Genomic DNA, 18,607 nt, shown 5'->3' on the forward strand with positions numbered 1-18,607 from the left:
CTCTCACCGACCCATTGAAAACACTGACCGGTCGCCCAAACACTGGTCACGGCACAGGAGTGATCGAAATAGTGGTTTTGAGTGATACAGTTTGGGGATACAACGGGTACTAACTATTATTAAATTCCGAATTACTCTTCAAATCTATACCACATTGTATCGTTCGCGGACGAAACTTCACCTGTGGTCCAGTATTAAATAACTGACTTTGCGTAATTATTATGAAAGCGATATATTGCAATGTTGAAATTTTTAGAGCCGGTACAACATTGTAAACAAATTTGCGTAATTAGAAAAGCAGCGCACTAAGTAAACGACCTCAAAATATACAAGTTTGCGTACAACACCGTCAGAACTAATAACAATTTTACAAGCTCGACGCGCGGAGCATGAAAGAAAAAGATTGCTAAGGTAACGCGCCAGTTCAGTGCGTGACTTGAGGGTCAAATTTCGGTCAACACACATTTGAGGTCAGCATCGCCGCGCAGTAAGTTACGCAATGAAGTACTTAAAGTTCAATTGCGTCTCAAAATGATGTCGTTGATCACTCAGTCTTTTGCAAAATATTATAACTAGTTTCCAAACTTTTGATGCAGCCAGATTTATTTAACTTTGTGGCAATATAATCTTTTTAATTTCCCAGTCCTTTCTGTTCATTCATTGTCTTGACAATATATGTGAATTGTTGTGCGAGCTTTTCGCATCCGACGGCGGTCAGACGGCGCCATGAAATCTATGCATAATTTCCTACTCTCTCCTAAGCTAGCGATTGGTGAAAATGGTTATTAATATATTACCCGATGCACTTGTAAATCGGACAGTCATACCGCAATTGTGTTGAAACATTTTTGGGGCAGTAAGTAACGTCAGAATATTGTTTAAAATATAATATTCTATTCCAATCAAATCTAGGTCAAAGGGTCAAATTGCGTGCATATAATTATAGATAGTTAAAAACTAAATATATTTGAATTTTTGACGGCTATTCAACGTTTGTGCAAACCAGAATAAAAAAGGTGGTGTATACAATAGCGATATGACTGAGATATCATGGCATTTGTTTACAATATTGTACCGGCTCTAGTATTTGACACAGATGAAGTTGTTCGCGAATGATACAGAGTGGTATAGATTTGAAGAGCCGTTCAGAATTTATAATAGTTAACACTCGTATATCCCCAAATATTTTGACAACTCCTGTGCCGGTGACCAGTGTTTGGGCGAGCGGCCGGTGTTTTCAATAAGCGAGCGAGAGAAAAAAAACGGTAAAAATGTGGTAGTTTTCCGGTTGGAAAATACAGTGAGGTCGGAAATTAAGCGATCGTTTAAAAAGTGGGAAGTTGGGCAAAATGAGTACTGTGGTTCAAGTGATATTAGCATATTTCTCATTTAGTTTTAACTCGTACAATATTTATTCACACACTGTTTACTATAGCAAGAACGCTGTACGTGTCTTCACTTTCAGGTTAGTTCTTCCGCCGATTTCTCGCAACCCGCAACGGGAATTTTTATTTGGGATTTCGAGAAACATAACATGAATCGTTATGGCATTCATAACACAGCACCTCTCCATGTTTCAACTTTTAAGTTGTCAGTTAACAAGGTCTTTCATAGTAGCATTTCTATGGGATTGACGTACTAGAATGAATGGGTTCAATTATCAGTGTTCACTGATGACGTCATTTGACTGGCCCTCTAGAGGCGAAATGACGCCAGGAAAAGCGGACGTTTGTCGTCTGCTTCACAGCCCGTTTTATACCCGATATTTAGGGCATTTCGCAGCACATACAAGTTGTTTTTATCGACAGAATTCATTCATAGATTTCAAATTTCATGTACAGAGTGTTAAAAGCCACACCTCTGCTCCCCTTTAAGTGATGCCAATTGTTGCGTATATAACATATAAATGACAATCCTGCAAACGGGTAATAAATAGGTTTATTTGTACTTGTTGATAACTAAATTCATTTAGAGTTCACGTAATTAAAACACAAGTTTATTTACATATAAATCAGGATAAGCAAATATTTGTACTTCTAGAAAATAACAGTTAAAATAATTGAAATGTTAGAAAATCTACCTTCAGCTAAGAAGCGTTTTCTTTGTAAAGACTTGTGATAATCCTGGAGGCATTTCGTTATTTCTTCTACCCCTCCCATTATTGCAGTTTGGTTTTACTGGTGAATGTGTGCATTGAAATGTACACACTGGAATCATGTATTCGTAAAGCAAGATATAAATTATGAAAAGATATACAAAAAATGCCCGACATTACGCCTGACACCACAGCTTCTAGCCATCTCGGTAACAAATATGTTTGTATTTGGTCTTCCAAGTAAATTGTTTTTCAACACGTCGGAATGAATTGTGACATTTATAGCGCGTGCTTGTGTGATGAGGGTTACCATGATGACAAATGTGAACATATCGAAGAAGTGTATGTACAGGTAACCTGGGCGGTGTTTTCTGATAAAGGACGGCAACTCGGGCGCTCATGGTACTTAACTGCCTGTTTGGGGTCTCGGTCCCAGTAAACAAGCTGTTAACTACAGTTCAGGTCTTCCGAGTAAATTGTTTTTCAACATGTCAGAATGAATTGTGTGACATTTATAGCGCGTGCGTGTGTGATGAGGGTTACCATGGTGACAAATGTGAACATATCGCAGAAGTGTATGTACAGGTAACCTGGGTAGTGTTTTCTGATAGTACGGCAACTCGGGCGCTCATGGTACTTACCTGCCTGTTTGGGGTCTCGGTCCCAGTAAACAAGCTGTTAACTACAGTTAGTCCATGTTGCAATACGTTGAGGAAATAATACTTCTAATTTGGCGAGTGTTACGTAACTGTATTGTACAAAAACAATCAACCAATGACCTGTAGAAATCGCACTTGACTCATGAACGTCGTGCTCTTCACTTGAGTCTTATGAGAACAATCTAGTTTTGAAAAACTGTCCTCCGAATAAACGGCATTGTTGATACTTCTTAGTACTTTCCTAGTTAATCCTGAATAAAAACCGTTGGCTCGCGAAGGGTTAGCGGACTATAGCTACGGGTCAAAATGTAATATTACTAAATGTTTACCTGGAACTTTATTTAAAACTCTATAAATTATGTCAATTAACTATTATTGCTATGTTTCATTCAACAGAATGTGGTCAATTGTGCCAAAATGGCACATGTAATGAATATGGTGAGTGTATTTGTGAGTATGGTTACCATGGGAACTATTGTGAAAATGAAGATGTTTCTATAAATGCGGTTGATGAATCAGGTAAGTATACCTTGCCATTTTGTGAACAATTTGTAAAAAAATCAGTTGCTCTCGATTTCCACACAATGTGATGTATACATTTACAGCTGAAGTTTACGTGACAGTTACCGTCCTGATTGAATTAGTTCTAATAAATATGAAAAAAAAACGTGTATAACAATTGAGAACTGAAGTTAACATTGATTCATTTGTTACATTTTTATGTGAAACTTTGTGCACCGTCTTGAAACAGTGAATACGAAATGGATGGGTACACTAATACAGTCACTCTACTAGTAGAGTGACTGTGACTAATATGAATGAAATGTAAAGTACACTAATGTTACTCTTAAAGCTTTTCCCATGACATCGCTATATATTGTGTTGCTTTGCAACATTAACGAATGTCAATTGCCTAAATCTGTTTTTAAATTTTCCGATTAGCTAGCATACATCGTGTGTTGCAATCGCGAGGGAACGCGTTTAAGTTGTGCCAATTGTTGCTCAGAAAAGTGTTTTCCTTGTAAAGGCTTTTGATAAATCTTTGAGGCATTTCGTTATTTCTTCAACCCCTCCCATTATTGCAGTTTGGTTTTACTGGTGAATGTGTGCATTGAAATGTACACACTAGAATCATGTATTCGTAAAGCAAGATATAAATTATGAAAAGAAATAAAAAAAACATGCCCGACATTACGACTGACACCACAGCTTCTAGCCATCTCGGTAACAAATATGTTTGTATTTGGTCTTCCAAGTAAATTGTTTTTCAACATGTCGGAATGAATTGTGTGACATTTATAGCGCGTGCGTGTGTGATGAGGGTTACCATAGTGACAAATGTGAACATATCGCAGAAGTGGATGTACAGGTAAGGTGGGCGGTGTTTTCTGATAAAGTACGGCAACTCGGGCGCTCATGGTACTTAACTACCTGTTTGGGGTCTCGGTCCCAGTAAACAAGCTGTTAACTACAGTTAGTCCATGTTGCAATACGTTGAGGAAACAATACTTCGAATTTGGCGAGTGTTACGTAACTGTATTGTACAAAAACAATCAATCAATGACCTGTAGAAATCGCACTTGACTCATGAACGTCGTGCTCTTCACTTGAGTCTTATGAGAACAATCTAGTTTTGAAAAACTGTCCTCCGAATAAACGGCATTGTTGATACTTCTTAGTACTTTCCTAGTTAATCCTGAATAAAAACCGTTGGCTCGCGAAGGGTTAGCGGACTATAGCTACGGGTCAAAATGTAATATTACTAAATGTTTACCTGGAACTTTATTTAAAACTCTATAAATTTTGTCAATTAACTATTATTGCTATGTTTCATTCAACAGAATGTGGTCAATTTTGCCAAAATGGCACATGTAATGAATATGGAGAGTGTATTTGTGAGTATGGTTACCATGGGATCTATTGTGAAAATGAAGATGTTTCCATAAATACTGTTGATGAATCAGGTAAGTATACCTTGCCATTTTGTGAACAATTTGTAAAAAAATCAGTTGCTCTCGATTTCCACACAATGTGATGTATACATTTACAGCTGAAGTTTACGTGACAGTTGCTGTCCTGATTGAATTAGTTCTAAAATATATGATGAGAAAACATGTATAACAATTGAGACCTGAAGTTAACATTGATTCATTTGTTACATTTTTATGTGAAACTTTGTGTACCGTCTTGAAACGGTGAATACGAAATGGATGGGTACACAAATACAGTCTCTCTACTAGTAGAGTGACTGTGACTAATATGAATGAAATGTAAAGTACACTAATGTTACTCTTAAAGCTTCTCCCATGACATCGCTATATAATGTGTTACTTTGCAACATTAACGAATGTCAATTGCCTAAATCGGCTTTTAAACTTTCCCATTAGCTAGCATACACGATGTATTGCAATCGCGAGGGAACGCGTTTAAGTTATGCCAATTGTTGCGTATATAACATATAAATGCCAATCCTGCAAACGGGTAAATAAATAGGTTTATTTGTACTTGTTTATAACTGAATTCATTTAGAGTTCATGTAATTAAAACACAAGTTTATTTACATATAAATCAGGATAAGCAAATATTTGTACTTCTAGACAATAACAGTTAAAAGTATTGAAATGTTAGAAAATCTACCTTCAGCTAAGAAAAGTGTTTTCCTTGTAAAGACGTTTGATATATCTTTGAGGCATTTCGTTATTTCTTCAACCTCTCCCATTATTTCAGTTTGGTTTTACTGGTGAATGTGTGCATTGAAATGTACACACTAGAATCATGTATTCGTAAAGCAAGATATAAATTATGAAATGAAATATAAAAAAAAATGCCCAACATTACGCCTGACACCACAACTTCTAGCCATCTTGGTAACAAATATGTTTGTATTTGGTCTTCCGAGTAAATTGTTTTTCAACATGTCGGAATGAATTGTGACATTTATAGCGTGTGCGTGTGTGATGAGGGTTACCATGGTGACAAATGTGAACATATCGCAGAAGTGTATGTACAGGTAACGTGGGCGGTGTTTTCTGATAAAGGACGGCAACTTGGGCGCTCATGGTACTTAACGGCCTGTTTAGGGTCTCGGTTCTAGTGAACAAGCTGTTAACTACAGTTAACCCGAGTTGCAATACTTTAAGAAAATAATACTTCGAATTTGGCGAATGTTACGTAACTGTATTGTACAAGAACAATCAGCCAATGACCTGTAGAAATCACACTTGATTCATGAACATTGTGCTCTTCACTTGAGTCTTGTGAGAACAATCTAATTCTGAAAAACCGTACTCTCCCAATAAACGACATTGTTGAGAGCAAAGAAACTAGTGAATGTGTACTATTAAGTACTTTCCTAGTTAATGCCGAACAAAAACCGTTGGCTCGCGAAGGGTTAGCGGACTATAGCTACGGGTCAAAATGTAATATTACTAAATGTTTACCTGGAACTTTATTTAAAACTCTATAAATTATGTCAATTAACTCTTATTACTATGTTTCATTCAGCAGAATGTGGTCAACTGTGCCAAAATGGCACATGTAATGAGTATGGTGAGTGTATTTGTGAGTATGGTTACCATGGGAGCTATTGTGAAAATGAAGATGTTTCTATAAATGCGGTTGATGAATCAGGTAAGTATACCTTGCAATTTTGTGAACAATTAGTAAAAAAATCAGTTGCTCTCGATTTCCACACAATGTGATGTGTACATTGACAGCTGAAGTTTACGTGACAGTTACCGTCCTGATTGAATTAGTTCTAATAAATATGAAAATAAAACGTGTATAAGAATTGACACCTGAAGTTAACATTGATTCATTTGTTACATTTTTATGTGAAACTTTGTGTACCGTCTTGAAACGGTGAATACGAAATGGATGGGTACACTAATACAGTCACTCTACTAGTAGAGTGACTGTGACTAATATGAATGAAATGTAAAGTACACTAATGTTACTCTTAAAGCTTCTCCCATGATATCGCTATATATTGTGTTGCTTTGCAACATTAACGAATGTCAATTGCCTAAATCGGTTTTTGACTCCCATGTGCGAAGCACAAAATGGGAGTCTTTGCTGTGTGAAACTTGGTGCATAGATGCTCTGGGCCAATGCGCAGATTTGATTAGGTTTTGGTAAAAATCCATGCTCGTTAATTACCTAATTTGCATGATAATTAGCTAATTTTTAGCTGTTCTATGACTGTTCCACTGATATCTAAAGAACCACTCATTGGATTTTGATGAAACTTGGTACATAGATGCTCTGAACATATGTGCAGATTTGATTAGTTTTTGGTAAAAATCCGTGCATACTAATTACCTAATTTGCATGATAATTAGCTATTTTTTAGTGGTTCCATGACTGTTCCACTGATATCTAAACAACCACTCATTGGATTTTGATGAAACTTGGTACATAGATGCTCTGAACTAATGCTAGGTTTTGATTAGTTTTTGGTAATAATCCGTGGATACTAATTACCTAATTTGCATAATGATTAGTCAATTTTCGGTTTTTCCACTGATATCTCAAGTACTAATCATCACATTTCAATGAAACTTTGTACATAGATGTCATATGACACTGCACAGACCTGATAGGTTTTATGGTAATATCAGTACATATAATTACCTAATTTGCATAATTAATTAATTGTCAGCTTTTGATATAAGTAGTGAGCATTACATTTCAATGAAACTTGGTACTTACATACTCAAGGACTATGCAGAGATTGATTGTTTCGGATAAATATTTGTGCATATTAATCACCTAATTTGCATAATTAGTTAATTTTCAGCTTTTCCACGGGTATCTCAAGTACTAATCATCGCATTTCAATGAAACTTGGTACATAGATCCTTTAGGACTATGCAGAGACCTGATTTGTTTCAGGGTAAATAATTGTGCATATTAATTACCTAATTTGCATAATTAATTTTCAGCTTTTCTATTGATATCTAAAGTACTGATCATCACATTTCAATGAATCTAGAATTATGCAGAGACCCAATTAATTTTTTGGTAAATATTTGTGCATATTAATCACCTAATTTGCACAATTAACCAATTTCCAACTTTCACACTGATATCTCAGGTACTAATCATCACATATCAATACATGTTTGTACATGGATGCTGTAGGACAATAGACAGACCTGGATAATTGTGGGTTAAAATCTGTACATATTAATTACCCAATTTGCATAATTAACCAATTTTAAGCTTTCACACTGACATCTAAAGTACTAATTTCCATTTTAATGAAACTTAGTACAAAGATGCTCTAGGACAATGTACAAACCTAATTAGTTTTTGGGTAAAACTCTGTTCATGTTATTTCCCTAATTAGCATAATAATTCATAATTTTTTGGTTCTAATCACATTTCAATTAAACTTGGTACATAGAGTTTTTGTTACATTGCGCAGACCTCATTAGTTTTACAATCAAATCTGTTCATGTTAATTTTCTGATTTGCATAATTAGTTTTCAGCTAAGTAATTTAAAATTATATTTAATGTGTCTCCAATACTCTCAGCACATGGGAGTTCTTTCTAAGCTTTCTTTGATTAAATTTTCCCATTAGCTAGCATATATGGTGTATTGCAATCGCGAGGGAACGCGTTTAAGTTATGCCAATTGTTGCTCAGAACAGTGTTTTCCTTGTAAAGGCTTTTGATAAATCTTTGAGGCATTTCGTTATTTCTTCAACCCCTCCCATTATTTCAGTTTGGTTTTACTGGTGAATGTGTGCATTGAAATGTACACACTAGAATCATGTATTCGTAAAGCAAGATATAAATTATGAAAAGAAATAAAAAAAACATGCCCGACATTACGACTGACACCACAGCTTCTAGCCATCTTGGTAACAAATGTTTGTATTTGGTCTTCCGAGTAAATTGTTTTTCAACATGTTAGTATAGATTGTGACATTTATAGCGCGTGCGTGTGTGATGATGGTTACCATAGGGACAAATGTGAACATATCACAGAAGTGTATGTACAAGCGGAAGAATTTGATGCGACAGGTAACGTAGGCTGTGTTTTCTGATAGTACGGCAACTCTGGCGCTCATGGTACTTAACGGCCTGTTTGGGGTCTCGGTTCTAGTAAACAAGCTGTTAACTACAGTTAGTCCGAGTTGCAATGCTTTGAAGAAACAATACTTCAAATTTGGCGAGTGTTACGTAACTGTATTGTACAAGAACAATCAGCCAATGATCTGTAGAAATCGCACTTGATTCATGAACATTGTGCTCTTCACTTGAGTCTTGTGAGAACAATCTAATTCTGATAAACCGTACTCTCCCAATAAGCGGCATTGTTGGGAGCAAAGAAACTAGTGAATGTGAACTTCTTAGTATTTTCCTAGTTAATGCTGAACAAAAACTGTCGGCTAGTGAAGGGTTAGTGGACAATAGCTACGAGTCAAAATGTAATATTACTTCAGGTAGAGATGCACGTTTGTGGGAACTTGGGAGTAAAATTCTTTTTTTTTGCTTTTTATTATCCAAACAGTCTTGGCTATAGACTGTTAAAATTTTGTGGAATTGTGAATAGTGGAACATACTCAAAAAACGATTTTACAATATAGATAACAGGTGCAAACATTCTCTCTTTTCAATGCTTAGCAAGATTTAGCAAGGCTGTACATAAATAATAAAAAAGAAACATGGTAAAAAAAGAAATGACGGGATCTCCATATTATGCTCTATATTTAACTTTTTACAAAACGATAATACATTTAAATTTGGAACTGTTACAGCCATTTTAATTATGAGCATTAGCTAACTCCTTATTGAGTGAATTGTTATGCAAATTAGCAATTATCTCGGCTTCTTTTTAGTGCACATCCCAGAACTTTAAAAAAATAGCTCCCAGATGCTTTGACTTTTTGTTTTGAAATTTTCACAAATGATTGACAATGTGTTTATCTTCAAAACGCCGTCGGGGCATTGTTGGTTGAACAGTGTTACAACAATTGTACAGACAACAAGCCTGGGTGTTAATTTATGCATAAACTTGAAGTAGTGAAATTTGAGCTGCTGCCCTGCAAAATTGACACCTGGTAGACAGTTTTCAAGAACTTTCTTCATAGTAAACTGATGTACTCATAAACCAATTTTGACAGGAAACAGAAGCATGGTTTAGAAGCTTATTTTTTTTAAATCACTTTTGAAAAATAACAAAATTTTAAAATTCATACAATAAGCTTTCCGAAAATGTATAGTTTTGTGGACAAGGGAGGTCATCTTGGTTTCCTAATTAACTAATTAAAATACCTGTCAGGTAAACTGCATCTCTACCTTAAATGTATACCTGAAATTTTATTTAAAACTCTATAAATTATGTCAATTAACTATTGTTACTATGTTTCATTCAGCAGAATGTGGCCAACTGTGCCAAAATGGCACATGTAATGAATATGGCGAGTGTATTTGTGAGTATGGTTACCATGGGAACTATTGTGAAAATGAAGATATTTCTATAACCACGGTTGATGAATCAGGCAAGTATACCTCGCCATTTTGTAAAAAAACCCAGTTGTCGATTTCCACACAATGTGATGTGTACATTTACAGCTGATGTTTACGTGTCATATTCTGCCCTGGAAAGAATTAGTTCAAAATATCATAAAACGTGTATAACAATTAAGACCTAAGGTTAACATTGATTCATGTGTCACATTTTATGTAAAGTTATGTGTATATTATCGGGATGGTGCGCTCGAAATGGATGGGCACCCTAATGTGACTGAAATGTAAAGTACACTAATGTTACTCTACAAGCTTTTCCCATGACATCGCTACATATTGTGTTGCTTTGCAACATTAACGATAGTCCGAAAATTCTATTTTAAACGTCCCGATAGGCTAGCATATACTATATATTGCAATCGCGTAGGAAGCGTGTTTGAGTGCTGTGTATATAACGTATAAATGGCAATCCTGCAAACAGCAAAGAACTGTGTCGCAAAACACTTGTACTTGTTGATAACTGAATTCATTTTGAGTTCACGTAATCAAAACACAAGTTTATTTACATATATACACCAGGATAAGCAAATGTATGTACTCCTATAACACAGAACAGTTAAAAGAATAAAAATGCTAGAAAATCTACTTTCAGCTAAGAAAAGTATTTTACTGGTGAATGTGTGCATTGAAATGTATACACTAGAAGCAATACATTCATATAAATAAATGAATACACATATTGCTGTTACGGGGTCAATGGAGTTGCATTGCTTATTACTATAAGGGGATTACTGCTATCGATTTGTTAAATATAACTCGATATATTAGCGCTAAACATGGTCCTCAGCGTAGTGTTTCCCGTACCATGTATGTAACATACAAACATTACAATTCATGTTTTTCTCGCATGTCTTAGATTCGGAGTGTATGGCGCAACAAGTCAATGACATGTTATGTGGTGGATGTAACACTGGCACGTGTTTGAACTACATATGTTGCAATAGCGAACCGTCCTGCTATTGCATGTGGCCTTACGATGGATTGCATTGTGAAATAGGTAAATAAAGATCAGTCAGTCTTTGTCACGATAGGGTTCTTAAGTCCGTATCATTGAAGACATTTTATATTTCGTGTTCGTGTTCATTTATTATGACATTACTTGGGTATCTTTTATGGTTTGGTTTCTTCCTATCAGATATGGATGACGTACCGTCATCATGCAAATTGGAAAACTGCAATGATCACGGCGATTGTATTGTTAACAAGTATCATCAATACAGGATTGGCCCAGAATATCTCTGCGATTGCAAGTACCCGTTTACTGGAAGTCGCTGTCAAATCAAAGCAGGTGCGTGATCCCACGTGACACTACCGTTATTCTTTACCGCTGTGACCTCAGTTCGGTCGTATAATTACTTTTTCACTCGTAATTCGATGAATTTGTTTTGAAGTACACAAAAACACATTGACCAGTACATGAATTCCAACCCTCAGTTTTAAATACACTTTAATTGGTTTTATTTTGATGCAGATGACTGTCATGGCAACTGTAGTGAACATGGTGTATGTAAAAGTTATAAAGATGAGAATAAGAATTCAATAGCAGTCTGTGAATGTGATTTCGGTTACGAAGGGTCCTACTGTCAAGTCGGTAAGGGTGTGTATCTGATGTGATTCGTATCACATATTTTGATAAATTGCCTATTCTAAAACACTTACACTTTTGTTGCAGATTTGCGAGCCACACAGCATGATGACTGTCCATGTCAGAATGGCGGAATGTGTTACAAAGACCCCATATATGAAGTTGAATACTGTATATGTGCTTCGCCGTTTGAAGGTCCATTGTGTGAAAGAGGTGAAGTCATTCCATATACAGTCCAATAACAAACATCTGAAAGAAAAAAAACTAATAAACATGTATCTGGCTGGTTGTCTAATTCGTCGCCAGGGAGTCTAGCTTTTTATCATTCTTTCCTGGTGGATTATTGCTCTCTATTTCGTACTACTACAATGTAGTAAGATTCTAATGCCGCACGTTTGTCGTGTTTTTATTCATTTTTTTTCGATTTATTTAGATATAAGCTGCGATTCCTGTCAGAATGGTGGTTCGTGTGTTGAACACGACATTGTGAATCCCACTGGATCTGAGACACAGATTACTAAGTTATGCGAGTGTGTTTACCCATATATGGGTACCCGCTGTGAAATAGGTAAGAACGTATATACATTAGTGCAATAAAGTTCTCGATGAGTGAATTATGCGAGATCTATAGATTGTTACAATATATATTACGTCAGGTTAAGACATTCTTGGCGACAGTCCGTCCGTCCGTATATTATACCGACCTTGATACGCTTTTGGCCACAGTAAAGGACAATCCCACTGCCAGTGTTCTCTCATAAATATATAAAGTTGCTCACATATTCAAAACTACTGTACTTAATAATAGTGCGACTATGGCCTAATTATTCATAGATGGCGATTGTACTAAATACAATATTTGCAAAAATGGTGGAACATGCGTGACGTGCAATGCCAATGAATACCATTACTGCGAGTGTCCATTACCGTATTTTGGAGAATTCTGCCAGGAGTGTAAGTATTAATTATTTCATACATTATTTATAAAGTATGACAATTCAATGTTGGCTTACAATAAGACTCTAAACCGCTGTGTGTGATCCCCAGACTCTGTAGTGCTCACATGCTATACCTTCAGATTAAGTTTTAATACAAAAAAGTCAATTAAGGTAGAATATACTTGTCTATCAAAATAAACATTTATTCATAAATCGTACTACCGGTGAAAACAAGAGTGTTGATTTAAAAGGAAAGGGTGGTTGTATTTTAGTAAATGGCGACCATTATCACGCGATTTATGAACAACTTTTTAAAATAACCCAAACTTTAGATATATTTATATCCATGCCCAACTGGACAGGGCGAACCTTTATGATGTCGACCATGAAATATACACACTGTCACTAGGATATTGGGAATTGAGGCTGAGCATATCTAGGGACTTAATCTATTAGCTACACACTAATATTATGATCAACACAATTTCCTTTTCCAGCACTAAATGACTATATGCTTAATGGATCAGACTTGCAAAATACCATGGAAGATTAGCCGCCAGTCTCCAGCAGGTGAAATAAATACAATTCTTCTTTGATAATATATGTAGGGTTTAATCATCTCCACCGTAATTTGTCGTACTAGCCAATTACAATTACCATTACTTATTTGTATTGTGAAATCGAGACCAGTGGGTATGAATTTTCAGAGGATTACCATCATTTTGCCTAGCAAATCTGAGCACCTTAGGAAATTTAGTGAACGGCAATCTGTAACTTGGATTTGGTTTATGCGCTGAATCATTGGTTGTTGACATGTTCAATAATAGTAAGAACAGAGCATAACATCATTGTGGACCCCAATGCCTTTCTGTAAAGTTTCCCAGTTTTGGTACAGACTTGGTTCTGTTACTGGTATGGTGTTTGTGTTTTGGCATAGATATGGGTAACCAGCTGAAAGTTGGTAATTTTCTTATGGACTCCAGATGAACAATTAGTATTATTCCCATGCATTAATCTATTGATCCCTCACTAGCATTTCCACTTTTGTACAATATTTTAATATTGTCTTCAGCAAGTGATGTGGACGCTGGATTCTATACAGACAACCATATGTCGATGGTATGCACCAACGTTTTTTCACGGATTTGTACAAACGTTATTATGGCTTCAATACATTTACTGTAAATCCTCTACTAACATTCTTTATCAATTCATGTTGCTATTGAATATTGTTACACCCGTTGCTTCTAATATGGACTGCGTACAAGTGTCCACAACTGGATTCACCGATCTGGATCCAATACAAGCAGTCGCTTCACCGTTATTGGTCTGGAGGTGGCATCCAGCACACAAATATCACTGATACTAGCAAATCATAATGCATCTTTTTGTGCGTATCTACTGCCCTGGCACAAGTAACACCCCAGAACCAGTCATGTTCAGTTCATTCTAAGGTCGCACACTTGGATACATTAGTCTTCATCACCGATGCTACACATGTCTGCATAGTTGAATTTGGCTCAATAGAGGAGGTTGGTAAAGACGCATTCACCAACTCGGTTGTACTGTGTATGTACTAAATCACGTAAAAGCTTGTGAACATCCCCTGTTTCTCGTCCCAAAATCATCTTGGAAATTGGGATATGTGGTGGACATGTCACCAGTTAGATTCATTCGAAATGGTAACCCTGCAGTGGATACTGCACAGTAGGCGCTCAGACAGTCCGCGATAGCATCGACCTCCTCTGCGCACCGAACGAAACTGCCGCTGTACTATATTAATAATATTATAAATATACATTCTCGTTACGATGCAGGCATTTGTATAGGCATATATTTAGAATTTCACGCAACTCAGATGTATTTTTTATAGAACTAAATGTCTATATAATAATACATCTTATCCCCCGGCAAACGGGTTTCCTCTGAAAATATCCAGTTGTCTAGATTTTGTCTAGTTTAGAAAATATATAAACATATAGTGTAGCTAATAAATAATTAAACCTGCGGTTCTCCACGTTTATCTCTATACTGATATCCGCCTCTTATCAATCTACAGTAACAAGGATTATTCGACACAAAAAGTGTTGATTATTCTCGAATAACTGTTGTGTGAAAGTCGTCAGTAATACTCTACTCTACCACACGACTTGTCTGTATTTAAGTATGCATTATTCTTTGTTTTACAGATTACAGATGAAAATGCAACCAGCATGAAGTACATACCAGGATTCAAACTCTATTTGTAATATCCGGAAACCCAGAACAATAAATGTAAAAGTTTCACAGTGTGAATTCGTATACTTGGTCAAATGTTAATTCCGCCTTATTGCATTATTGTTTTAATATTATTGAATATACACAGAATAGGAATTATGTTATTTATCGTAAAAAAACTGTCAAATCGCATGATTAGTTATATCTCGAAAATGTTGGATTTTAAGTATAAGAATTTAAAGACTAATTTCATGACAAAATTGACTACCATTCATTGCACAATCGTAAACCGTATTTGCTTTCTGTGTATCCAGGTAATTTGACAAAAATGCTATTAGAAATCGTTTTTTGGGTATGTTCCACTATTCACAATTCTACAAAATTTTAACAGTCTATAGCCAAGACGTTTTGGATAATAAAAAGGAAAAAAAAAAAAAAAATCACTCCCAAGTGCCCACAAACATGCATCTCTACCTTAATATTGATACGCTTAATACGAGGCGCACGCGCAGTTCACTCAACGTCGCATAACATTACATGGCACCTCCCCCCAAAACGGGCTCCATAATGCCGGTTTAAACACTGACCACTTGTTGCATCACCGCCTGTCTACCTAATGAGAATGAAAGTGGTTAGAATACCGGGTTTTGCCACTAAGAAAATGTCTCCATTAAAAAGTAAGGGACAAGTTACACGTTCATCCCGAGAACAACATAACCAGTGAACACAAATGCGCCTCGTCACTCTCGGCAGACGTGAGCTGCGAACATCGAACTATTCTAAAAAAGACGGCAAACGTACTTTTTTGGTCTAAACAATGCCTGTTTACTAGGAAAAGACTTTCCTTGTTAACAACTGTCGAAATTTACGGCATAAGTGGTCGATTTTTTCCAAACGATTTTGTTCTTCCATGATCCAAGAGTACAAACTACTGAAAGAGCTAAGCAGGTAGTTCGTGGTTTGCGCAAATCTGGTGCAATCTACAGGTCATTGCCCCATTTTCGTTCTTTGCAAAATGATTTGCGTAACGCGTACACTGTGACAACACAATTATATATAGTGCCGCAGAAAAAAATATGCCTTCACCTCTTAACATTTTGAGGAAATGGAGAACCCCCTAGGGAGTTTTGGCCCAAGGCAATTCTAAAGTCAGAATCTTCGAGGAGACTTTGGTAACCCTAAACCACACGCTCACACAAATAATCGATATTATTTACATATTAGTTTATACACGCGTTATGTGATATGCAACTGTTTTTGTAGATGAACAATGGTATGTTGATGTCACACGCAACGTAATATTACCGTAATTGGTATAGTACAGGTGTGATGGTTCAAATACCAAAATGGCAACAGTAACAAAAAGACGTTCCTGGCGGCGATGATAAAATACGAACACGGAGCCAACAGATGAGGTTTCAACTGGTACTGGTATTATTATTATACTCTGCAAACATCAAGTACAATAACGCGGTAAAACTCCACTACTCCAATAACTAGATACTTAAACTCCAATACAATTCAACGAGATCTCCGATCTGAACTCAGTGCTGAACAACTCCCCTATATATACCTACACTGTCTATAAATAGACCATTACATCAGCATACATAATGAGTCTGGAACTTGCTACAAATTCTAGAATGTTCCATTACCTTCTATTGCCTTCTACAGTGCCATATTACCTATTCAACCAACTTCTAAAAATTCCACCCAGACACAGTACGGTTCTAGAACATTCTCAGTCACACGGAAGTGGTAAACAAGTCGCATGCGACAGTTGAACAAAAGTATCGGAGTGACAACCTTACTAATTGGCTGATCTAAACGATTCCCGGGTATTTCCAACAAGCCCCCAAAAAACTATTTCAAAAGTAAGAAGTTAAACTTTCATTAATGGCGATGTTCAGGTTAATTCCACGAAGGGTTCTAGAACAAATTTTGCGTGGTTCCAAAGCCTTTCTTAAACAAATCTCAGTAAAAGAACAAACTTTGGATGCGTCTGGAAATACCTAGCCTGATCCTCAGTTATTCCTCCCATATAATAACCGCAAAATACAATTGGGTGACATCACAAGTGTGGCTTAAAACTTTGTTATGGTACCCTTACTCGTATGTTAACAGGAATAAACAACCAATTAGCCATTATTTCTTGTTAACGTACTAGTAGGAGCACATCGCTTCACTCCAATGCTGTAAGTGGAACGGTACGATTTGCATAAACACAAAATGTACTATTCAGTGAATATCATGTGACGACGATGTATTAATTTCCTTGGCTCTCCCAACAAAAACCATCAGAGAATGGTATGGTCATGGTTCGAAACCAGCTTGGCCACCGGAGCATATATACAAGACAATTTGAAACGTCGAAACAACCTGACTTCAAATCCTGAAACCCGACGCATTGGTCCCCACTCATCTCGACAATCCAGTAATCACACCACTCGCCCACTGAGGCTGCCGTGCTTAGTTCCAAGTGCGTGTGGTTCATATTTTGAGTCTGTGCCAAGTGTTGTTCGAACCTAACTGGTTGGAGGGAGTGCTTTCAAAATTGTTCGTATGCTTATTGACAAAATCCATGCATAGCAAAGTAAAATTTGGGCAAACCATGTTCTTACCATAAACATTCTTTTCAACTTGGTAGTATTTAATTTCTTGTCATCTGTGACATCTGTTCTCCGTATCTCCCGATATCACTAAGAATTGTGGATGTTTGAAAGCAAAAACTCGCTACCCCGGACAGCTGAACTCTTTTACATATTTGTACCATAAATTTATACCTATTTGGACAGATGTGCCCAATCAAGGCAATTCTAAAGCCAGAAACTTTGAGGGTATTTTGTAACCGTAACCCACACGCTCAGAGACACAATATTAGGTTATTTACCATCGTTCTCCCCGGGGTTTATCGCAATAAAGCATTTGATAATATTGGCCAAGTAAAAACCAATTACAAAACAGTTTGATGTGTACGTAGAAGATGAAAGTAATCGGTCAAACAACGAATAAGTAATCGGCAAGGATGTTGCCTCATCGGAGCCTGATTAACCCAACTCGATTTAATTTGGCAAAAAGTGTTGATGTCTCGCCTTAATTGGGTGCTCTCAATTTGTCCTCTTTAAGTACGTAGTCTAAAAAAGCAGTGAAAAGAAACTTTTAATGCATGTATCAGGGGGAAAATCTTTCTCCTCGGGGTTCTCCACACTTGCCAGGGGGGAGTCTCGTCTCGTCTCGTCTCGTCTCGTCTCTCTATCGCGCCCCCTTGAGGTACGGGATCAGGAAAGTCACTTAAGCTCTACAGTCAAACAAGACACGCACAACGAAATACGTTTCAACTCTCGTCTTAGTCGGTCAATCGAGCACTCTATAAGACACAGCGCCCTGGGGAAAAATCCCAAAGACTATCGCAAGGCTAACCCAAGACTCTTTTAGACTGCGTCAACACTCGCCCCAAGGCACTCCAGGACTGGACTTTCGACTCTCCAGGACTGGACTCAGATTCTCCAGGACTGCGTCTGTTCTCTGTGTGCTAGCCAAGACCAACTAAAAACAACTATATTCATTTTCAAA

The 18,607-nt window shown here is 36.7% G+C and overlaps 1 protein-coding gene across 1 annotated transcript in view; it reads left to right on the forward strand.

Moving 5' to 3' along the window:
• Window positions 1-15,294, forward strand: part of LOC102803714 (uncharacterized) — a 42,044-nt gene extending 26,750 nt beyond the window's left edge. Inside the window, exons 21-32 of the mRNA XM_085497043.1 lie at window positions 3,151-3,273; window positions 4,596-4,718; window positions 6,259-6,384; window positions 10,141-10,266; window positions 11,151-11,291; window positions 11,430-11,582; window positions 11,766-11,885; window positions 11,967-12,092; window positions 12,313-12,447; window positions 12,714-12,833; window positions 13,315-13,387; window positions 15,007-15,294. Of these exons, the coding sequence (XP_085353169.1) occupies window positions 3,151-3,273; window positions 4,596-4,718; window positions 6,259-6,384; window positions 10,141-10,266; window positions 11,151-11,291; window positions 11,430-11,582; window positions 11,766-11,885; window positions 11,967-12,092; window positions 12,313-12,447; window positions 12,714-12,833; window positions 13,315-13,370 (1,349 nt within the window). The 3' untranslated portion in view covers window positions 13,371-13,387; window positions 15,007-15,294. The remainder of the gene's footprint in view (window positions 1-3,150; window positions 3,274-4,595; window positions 4,719-6,258; window positions 6,385-10,140; window positions 10,267-11,150; window positions 11,292-11,429; window positions 11,583-11,765; window positions 11,886-11,966; window positions 12,093-12,312; window positions 12,448-12,713; window positions 12,834-13,314; window positions 13,388-15,006) is intronic.
• Window positions 15,295-18,607: the final 3,313 nt, after the last annotated feature.

Source organism: Saccoglossus kowalevskii, chromosome 3 (genome assembly GCF_978046115.1).
Source record: "Saccoglossus kowalevskii chromosome 3, keSacKowa6.1, whole genome shotgun sequence".
Lineage (NCBI taxonomy): Eukaryota > Metazoa > Hemichordata > Enteropneusta > Harrimaniidae > Saccoglossus > Saccoglossus kowalevskii.